General features: G+C 50.8%; 2 protein-coding genes across 3 annotated transcripts in view; one reads left to right on the plus strand and one right to left on the minus strand.

The window, feature by feature from the left end:
- The first annotated feature begins 5 nt into the window (after positions 1-5).
- Positions 6-4,218, plus strand: LOC114847104 (collagen alpha-1(X) chain-like). The gene is made up of 15 exons (XM_041068969.2): positions 6-979; positions 1,493-1,579; positions 1,656-1,768; positions 1,856-1,897; positions 1,994-2,020; positions 2,122-2,193; positions 2,287-2,352; positions 2,430-2,456; positions 2,562-2,606; positions 2,694-2,729; positions 2,806-2,886; positions 3,084-3,180; positions 3,286-3,395; positions 3,541-3,660; positions 4,083-4,218. The coding sequence occupies exons 2-15, from the start codon at positions 1,504-1,506 to the stop codon at positions 4,098-4,100; spliced, it is 930 nt and encodes a 309-aa protein (XP_040924903.1). The 5' UTR covers positions 6-979; positions 1,493-1,503; the 3' UTR covers positions 4,101-4,218.
- Positions 4,219-4,290: 72 nt separating this feature from the next.
- The window catches only part of raph1a (Ras association (RalGDS/AF-6) and pleckstrin homology domains 1a), a 28,710-nt gene continuing 23,999 nt past the window's right edge, over positions 4,291-9,001 (minus strand). For both annotated transcript variants that reach the window (XM_029136483.3, XM_029136481.3), the window contains one exon: positions 4,291-8,461. In XM_029136483.3, the coding sequence (XP_028992316.1) occupies positions 6,107-8,461 (2,355 nt within the window). In that variant the 3' untranslated portion in view covers positions 4,291-6,106. The remainder of the gene's footprint in view (positions 8,462-9,001) is intronic.

Consider the following 9,001-nt stretch of genomic DNA (forward strand, 5'->3'; position numbering starts at 1 on the left):
GATTTTTTTTTTTCCTCTACTTAAATCCGGGTTTAACTTTTTTTTTGCTCGAGCCCAAACAGCCGCTGTCAGTCACGTGCTGCGCTCCAGCATTTACCACTCACTCCCAAACACGAGCAGTCAGTCAGTCACTCGCTTTTCGTTTGGTAACGAATTATTCAAATCTTCAAAAGTTCCTTTGTCTACTCAGTGTTTTTGGATGTGTGTGTCTTCACATGTTTGTTGTATAGCAAGGAAAGTAGTATCAATAATAGTGAAATTGTACCTAATTGCCTTTGTTGAATATGAGGGCGAGTGAGGGATCAGACCGTTACAGGTAAGATGATTATTTGACCAAAGCCCGAGTTTGGCTGGATGACGGAAACGTATGTGTTTGAACAAAAAGCTGAGCTAAAGATGCATCTGCAATTGGAAATATATTGTATTTTATATATATATTATACAATATACTTTTTTTTTCTAGGTTTCACATAGGTCCTGGTAGCTCATTAGGTGAAGTGTTGATCTTTGCAGCTGCTGGTCTGCGGTTTGATCCCCTACCTTCCCAGCACAAATATAATATACAACATTGGTTTTATAATTATTACAGAAAAGTCCTTTGTCTTTTTCTGGATATTGTGTAACTGGCCTTTTTTGTTTTGGGCCACTGCCCTTAAAAATGTCTGCACGGCCCTGCCTTTGACCCAATGTGAAGCGTGCGTGAGGCGGTCTGAGCTGAAATGACTGGATGCTCCTCTGCCTCCGCGCTGCAGCTCGTCCTGATCAGCAGCCGCCCCTTTGGCTCCGTGTGCAAGTAATTACCTGATTATTTCTGCAGGACGCTGCCAGAGGCTGCGTTGCACTCCTTCCGTTTATTGAGATAACTCGGACTCAGCGTGCAAGCTTAGCAGATTGGACTAAAGCTCAGCTGGATGATGAGCAGGAGGAGAAGCAGCTCAGACAAACTAGACGAGAGCCGCTGTGAAGAGGAACCAGTCAGGTAAAAACACCAGCTTTTAACTCTCAACAGATTTGCTCGGTTTGATATTTTGCCTTCTGATGTTGCCAGTGTTTGCGTGTTGAAGGCAGGATGACATCGTTTTCAGTGGGGTACCAGCGTTATAAACAATCAGGTATCTTTTTCTAGAAACTTGGATTAAACATGTTTTTAAATAAAGCCAGAAGACAGTTAATTCTTAAAGCAGATCAGCTTGTGTGAGTAAGTCCAACGGTCTGTCGAGTTTTCTCATTGGAAATAACTGGTACTAGTGCGAGTTGCAGGATTTTCTTGTCTAGTTGCTGTTCTCTGACAGAAAGCTTACACTGCAGGGTTATATGAGCTAATGCTAATGGATTCAGGAGTCATTTATTGACTCGAGTGACACAAGTTCTCAGTCATTGCTATGGATTCATACAGCTGAACTGGGCAACGCATGCAGCTGCTTCTGTGTGGACTGGATCTAAGTGAGCAGCATCATTAGACAATTGTCTGTTTAACATGAATCCGCTGCAGGAAGAGAGGAGATGCTGGCTCAGCTGGTTCTGGGATGGACTGCCTTGCTCAGCAACGTCCAACCTGTCTCTCCTTCCATCACAGCCAGTAAGTCCCAACGCGGCAACGTCATACCCGCACTTGTTCCCACCTGTCACTTATAGGTTGGGTCGTCTGTTGGTAGGATTTCCATCGAGCAGAGGAAGCAGGTGGTGGGGTCAGAGATGTGAACTCTTCATTCCTCCTCCTCTTCCTCCTCCTCTGTTTCCTCCAATCAAGCAGAAAGCTGAGCTGATGGTGAAGTTATCTCTCTCTGTCACAAGAAAGCCCATTATTTTAAGTGTTTAACATTAATTCTGATCTTTGTACTGATTTATTCCACAGGTCGACATAACGGAGCACATCACTGGACTTAAGGGGGAGAAGGTGCTGTATGACAGATTCCAAAACGTGCACATGTCATTTAAAACAACACTAAACAGGTTCAAGTTATTAACGGTTGTTATTAATGAATGTCTGCAGGGCTGCAGAGGACCCAGAGGCCCAGAGGTGCTCCCAACCACTCACACTAAAAGGCTTTAAAGCCAATTTGCTGCATGTGCAACTGTAAATTACTATATACTGTAAGAAAACTGTGTTGTATCTTTCAGGGCCAACCTGGTGTGAAAGGCCCAGGAGGAGAACAGGGAACACAAGGAAGCATGGGCCGGGCCGGGCAAAAGGTTCGCAGACATGATTAAACACAGACCTACAGGCGTTCATGTTCGTCTTCAGAACTTTAGCTTGTTCTGTTTATAATGTTTCCTACTCCACAGGGAGAGAAGGGGGACAGAGGCTGGAGAGGCCTGTATGGAGACATAGGAACTCCTGGAATGATAAAGGTTGGGTCTAATCACATGAAACAAATTATTACAGAAGTAATAGTAATACAAACCTAAACACGTGTTTGTGGCTGCAGGGCACCAAGGGCCGTAAAGGCTTCAGGGTAGGTGACCGTCACAGTGAGCTGCTTTTTCAAATGAGTTTATTCACCAGTGTTTCCTAAAGAACATGCAGGATGTTTTAATTTGAATCTTGGTCCCTCTGTCAGGGTGATAAAGGTGCAGACGGAGGCAGAGGAAGCCATGGGGAGAAGGTGGAACACTTGTTATGTACTTGTATGTTTGATATGTTTGTTGTGGCTGTGAATGGAACAATCATTAACTCGTGTGCATCTCTGCAGGGCGACCGTGGTGTCGGTGCAGTGCCAGGAGAGAAGGTAGAAGAGCTACAGTTAAAATACAGACGATGGCCCTGGGAATGTAAGTGAAGCTCCGATGCTGTTTCGTCTCCAGGGCGACTCCGGACTGAGGGGTGATGCTGGACAGAGGGGGGAGCAGGGGCCGAGAGGAGAGCCAGGAGGCAGAGGAAGCACGGTACCGACACGCTCCAGCCAATCAGCGCTGATCTTTTCTCTACTCAGTGAAGGGTTCTCCTGAGTGTTGCTGTTAGGACCAGGGAAAAGTCCATGCTTGGACGGGTCAGGGCTGATATAATTCAGGTGTTCATAGTGCTGGGTTGTGTGTGACAACGTGATGATGCTTTCAGCTAATGAATCAGTCGCTGTCTGCAGGGGTTGATGGGAACTCTTGGGCCACCGGGAAGGTTGGGTCATCAGGGACCAGCGGGACTGCCAGGTCTGACCGGGGATCCTGGACGACCTGGACAAGGTTTGTGACATCAGTGAATGATGGTTGAGCTGCAGAAATCGTACCAGGCAGTGTCCAGGGCAGCAGAGTGAACTGGGAGCTGATTTACGAAACTCTGCGCTGCAGTGTTCATCCTGCCGGGCCTCCTGGGAGACACAGGAAACCGAGGACCTCCGGCCAAATGCAACTGCTCACAGGCTCAGAGCCCAACACAGCTGTTGGACCAGATCCAGACGGTCAGTCCCAGTCAGCCCGACCAGATGTTCACATTCTATTAGCTTCATGTTACGACAGAGAGAAAGCAATTTCATGTTCAACTTTTTTGAAATACAAAAGAGATTTAAAGTATTCTCAGTGTGATACATGTTTGTCTGTCTTCAGGTCTTTGTTGCAGATGGAGAGAAACAGATGAGGAAACTACGAGGGGAGAATGTGATGGTGCTGAGGACGGACAGGAGAGCTCTGTACATCTACAGTCAGTCCCAGTGGATCAACGTGCTGGTAACTGCAAACGCACAAATGTTGCTAATTTTGCTAAATTCTTCCATGTGGTTTCACTGTTTGGCCACAAGAGGGCACTACTTCATCCTCTACTTCAGGGGTGTCAAACTGATGCCATTGAGGGCCGCTGCCCTGCTGGTTTTCCACCTCTCCCTGCGGCAGCTCCTACTGATTACCTTGACCAGGTGTGTTCAGTCAATGACAAGCTGGAAAAGCCAACTGACGCCTGATCAAGGTAACTACCAGAGAGCTGGAAGACCAGCAGGGACACCGGCCCTCGAGGACCGAAGCGTGACACATGCTCTACTTGTTCATACAGTAGTATGTGGTGTTCAGTGAACATGTACTATACAGCTGCACTTGTCAGAAGATGTGACTCCCTTCTTTGTTCCCGTGTGCTCCATGGACCGTGGGTCCACCAGGACCGCCACAGACACTGAGCCCGACTCTGCTCCAGCAGCAATGAAGGCCGCAGCAGCTCAGACTGTGCTACTGTATCTACTGTTCACCTGCACTATTCTGTCCATTATCCAGTCAGATTAAATGTGCTACCACTGACCTGTTTGTGCTGTTTATTTTACATTTTCTGTGACGATGCAGGGTTCAGGTTTAAAAACTCACTACTTCAGGTTTGATTCATTGTCTCCTTTATTGAAATGCGACAGCGGGTTCGACGCCATGACAACAGACACGTGATCTGCCGAGCGTCTGAGCAAACAACATTTCAAGACACGGACCAGTTTGAAACTGTCACCGACACCATGATGTAAACCCAGGCTCGTTCCTGCACGGCAGTGGGTGTTGGAAGTTCTGTTACGGGTTCGCTCTTCTAACAACGTCACAAAACAGACAGATCGGATGTAAAAACGGATCAAAAAGCATTTTGTAACCATAATTATACACTGAAATAAAACCAGTACTTCAATAACTAATTATTGCACATTAAAATCAACACTTGGGCAGTAATATCACACTGTTGGCATCTGTGCTGTTGCACTGAAGCGGTCATGCAGATCATGTAAACCTAAAAACAAGGAACTGAGGCTCCACTGCACAGAAAGGGTTAAACGGCTGCTCTGGACACAGTGTTTGAATCAAAACAGCAGAACTGTTTCCAGAACTGAGGGTGTAAGGTCACGATGCTCCTAAACCTGACTATTCTGACTAACTCACTAACAGATGTTCTAATGTCACTAACAACACAGATTGAGGCAAACCGCATTGTTCATGCTTAAAGGATTCAACTTTTCAAATCAATCGATTTCTTAGTTTGGCTCCAAATAAGGATGTTCTGGAAACAGCACGTGGCTTTTATTAAGTGACACAAGCTTCATGCTCATTGTTGAAGCTGCACATCTGCATCGTGTCACTACACATGAGCAGTTCAAGCTTTGGGGTTTCAGGCACTTGTTCCCAGGGCATCCTGTTTCACTAAGTGAACACATTAACTGACTACTGCTACTGAACAAACATTGTGTTTCAGACGTGGAACTGACAAGCTGCTTGTTGACCTAGAGCTCAAATATGTCTTGATTTGTTTGTGCTCTGGCTGCGCTCAGACTACAGGGGGTTCTGCTCTTTGTAGATGGTCCAGGAAATTCCCGGAAGTGCTATTGGGTTGAAGCTAGACATTTAGATAGAAGTAAAAACCTTGTTGAGGTCATGTGTGGGTCACAGTCCTTCTGATCTGGTCACATGAGCTCAAGTTAAGGTGTGAAGATCTGACTGAAAGTCCAAAGGTGCTGTTTCTCTCACTAGAAGCATAAACTAGCTGGACCCCACAGACGTCACCAAGCAGTCGGCCACAAGGCTCGAAATGAAGAAAACCTAAACTGATGCTAGTTTGGAAACACAGACCCAAGTTCAGTCAAACTCATTCTCTTTTGACACTTAAAAACTTAAAATAATTATAATAATATTTTTCCAGTATTAAATAATCTTATATAAAAACACAAAACATTTGAAATAATGGCAACGCTCTCGCTCGCTGTATTTCTATACACATCCTTCCTTCGGTCCCTCCTCGTCTCCGTCAGGAACTCCGCTTCCGTCCCCACGGCTCCGTGCAGTACCAGTTATTTTGCAGCAAAGTGTCTCTGTTGCCGTTCAAGTCTCGTCTTTCATATATTCCAACGCAAAGCTGCACACACGTGGTGAAAAAAGCTTGATAGGTGATTTTTCTGGCTTGCAGATATATATACATATATATATTTATACTCATGTCGTTGGATTAAGCATGTATCGGTACAGTAAGGATAGTAAGAAGTAGCATAATAGGAACAATCATCATCTCAGTCCGAGTAGGAAACACGGCTTGGTACTTGCTAGGAATCCAAAGGTTGGAGGTTCAGAATGAGCAGACAGACACGGTTATTTCTCCTCTGCATGAAGGGTGAGAGCTAAACAGTCAGTACAGTTCCTAGGCTCCGCCCAGTGTCCCTGCTCCCTACCAGTCACTGGTCAGTTTGGTGCTTTGGTCCCGTTTGGGAGGAGCGGGGGGGGGGCCTCTCCGCAGCGTTGCATAGCCTGAGATGTTGGCATGTTTGGTGGAGTGGGAGTGTGCGTGGTGGCGAGACAGAGTCTGGGAGTGTCCTCGGACGCCGCCGTGCTGCTGCTGCTGCAGGAGCTCCGGGGGCGGCGGCGGGAGCAGCGCCATGTCGTCCATGGTGCCCATGGGCTCCATCTTAGAGGAGGGGATCAGGTGGGAAGAAGTGAGCGAGCCGTGACGGGACACCGACTTCCTCTTGAGGGTGCGGTTGAGGTCTTCCAGGAAGTGAGGCTTCAGAGCCAAGGACACCGGCCCCGCCGACTTTGGGGAGGTCGGGGGGATTGGAGACGAGGAAGAGGAGGAGTACGACGTCAGGGAAGGAGGCGGTGTCTGAGACATCGGGGGCGGCGACAGGGGCATCGTCGCCGTATTGTCGTACTGGGTTGTGTTGCTGGTCCTTCGGTTCAGCGACGGAGGAGGGACCGCCCCCTTTTTCAGAGAGCCTTGTTTCCACGACGATGAGGACACTGATGACGATGACAGAGAGGCTGTTGCCGGCTGCTGATGTTGCTGCAGCTGAGGCTGAGGGTTCACCACAGCGACCTTTGGCGGGTGATGGAACTCTGACGGGTGAGGAGGCGGAGGGAAAAGCTCAAAGTCACTGGGGGGCGGCGGGAAGTAGTCCGGGGAGGAGTCGAGATGAGGAGGCTGAGATGGAGGAGGTGGGGGAGGAGGAGACGGGAAGTCAGGCTGATAATGCTGACCTGTCTGCAGCCCCTGAAGTGCCAACGGAAGGTTCGCCAGGTTCAGCTTCCCCGGCTTGGGAAGCGGAGCCGGAAGTGCAGAGGAATCTTTAGAAGGAGACCCGGTCGCCGACGAGGAGCTGGATGAGGTGGCCGTCTGAGGGGCTTGGCCAAATTTATTCACCAGGCTCTCCACTTTCTTCGGCCTCTCCTCCTGGGCCTCGCCTGAACCGGACCGGATGGAGGAGGCCCTCTGGGGGGTTGGGGGAGGTCCCCGTTTGGTGGAGCCTGTAGAGGAAGTGGAGGGTGACTTCTTTATGGGGGAGCCTGACTTGGAGGAGGATGAAGATGGAGGAGGAGGGAACTCATCAGGAGGAGGAGGGAACTCTGGAGACTGTGGAGCCACGGCGCCGCCTGGCTGCCACTTTGGTTTGGCCTTGACCGCTGGAGGAGACTGGGGCGCACTGAGCTTGGACGCTTCCATGGAGCCGGTGGCCGGCAGAGAGGAGGGGGCAGCGTTTCCAGGGAACTGATTGACAATCTGCTTGACCAACGAGGAGGTAGCAGCCGCAATGGAGACAGAAGAGGAGGACGAGGACGGGGAGAGGGCAAGGTTTTTGGAGGACAGGCTGTGCTGCTTTGGAAGAGTAGGAGGGGGCTGATTTGGGGAATGTCCTGTAGACAAACTCTGCTGCTTTTTAACTGGGCCGGGGCCACTGTGTGGCGGTGTTGGAGACACCGGGGACAGGGCAATGGGCAGGGAGGAGGGACCTGAGGGTTTGCGAGCAGTCTGAGGTGGAAAACCACCAGTAAAGGTTTTAGGAGGCGCGGGAGGGGGAGCGTTTGGGGACAGAGGCCGGAGGGCGTGCAGGGAGGAGGGGGGCGAAAGGTCTGCTTGAGGGGGAGGCGGGGGGGATTTATCATCAGACGCTGATGGGTTGAAGTCGTACACCATGTTGGGAAACTTCTGCGCCAGGAACTGCTGGAGCCCCGTGTTGGAGAGCTGAGGACAGGGCTCGGTGACGGGATCCGGGGGCGGCGGCGGCGGCAGCCCATTGGACTCCTCTGGCGGAGGAGGCGGGAGATAGAAGAGCTGCTGCGCCCCCTCCTCCACTGGAGGTGGCGGCGGGAGAGAAGTGGGGCTCGGAGGACCAAATTTCAACGCAGCCATGGCCGAGCCCGGAGCCGGCACCGCCGGAGGTGGGGGAGGAGGCGGCGACGGTGGCGGAGGAGGGGACGTGCTGTAAACGGCCGGGAGGGTGTTGTAGTAGACACCGGGCGGAGCAGCTCCTGCTGCCTGTGTCCGGCACTGGTTCTGGCTCTGCAGGCGTGCCAGCGTGCTGTATTTGACGTAGGACGAGGGAGGTGTGGGCTGATGGGCCACGCTCTCCACAGGCGGCGGGGGCGGAGGGGGGGGCGGAGACGGCGGCGACGGCGAGGACTCGTCAGACGGCGCGAGGCCGTCGCTGTGACTGGTCCGAGGCGGCGTCTGAGACAGAGGCACGGGCTGAGGCGAGAGGCTGGGTATCTGGACAGGGATGGGCCGACTGATGGGGTCCATCCTCATCATCTGGAGGGAGAAGTGCAAGAGAAATGAAGCAGCGAGGAAGAAGACGTGAGTCAGATGCTTTCATTCAACCAAACAACCCAGGATGCAGAAATCACAACCGCTCACTGAATGCTTTTAGTCACAAGGTTCAACTCTGAATCCGTCATAAACTGTCCTGAAATGTTAAGCTCTGCTACTGTTTGTTGTTTGCTGGTTAGGACATGCTGCCACACCACGTTCGTGTTAGAGCCAATGCACGGTTCAGCTGCAGCCACGAGGACGCGGTGTCAGCGAGGTCGAGCCTCGATTTTAAGTATAGTGACGTAATAAAATGAAGGTCCTGTGGTGTTTCTGCCACGAGTGACGGAGCAGCTGCAGCGAACCGTTTCCATGCCCTCACATCACTTCCTGTCTAACCTCCACTCCCTCCTCCTCCTGCACAGAGAGGAACGGGGATGCGTCCCTTCACCCTTGACCGCTGGCAGAGAAGCAGAAGGGGGTGATGGGAAATGCAGTCCAATAAATGGACACGAGTAGAAGGTGATAGACGCGGTGGAGCGG

The sequence above is a fragment of the Betta splendens genome, chromosome 21 (assembly GCF_900634795.4).
Source record: "Betta splendens chromosome 21, fBetSpl5.4, whole genome shotgun sequence".
NCBI lineage: Eukaryota > Metazoa > Chordata > Actinopteri > Anabantiformes > Osphronemidae > Betta > Betta splendens.

What these genes read in the sequence shown, in the direction of transcription:
- LOC114847104 (XM_041068969.2), top strand. Translation starts at nt 1,504, where the DNA reads ATGCTGGCTCAGCTGGTTCTGGGATGGACTGCCTTGCTCAGCAACGTC. An exon ending in AGCAGAAAGCTGAGCTGATG is followed by an intron (nt 1,769 to 1,855) that starts GTGAAGTTATCT and finishes TTTATTCCACAG; the next exon opens with GTCGACATAACGGAGCACAT. An exon ending in TGGGCCGGGCCGGGCAAAAG is followed by an intron (nt 2,194 to 2,286) that starts GTTCGCAGACAT and finishes CCTACTCCACAG; the next exon opens with GGAGAGAAGGGGGACAGAGG.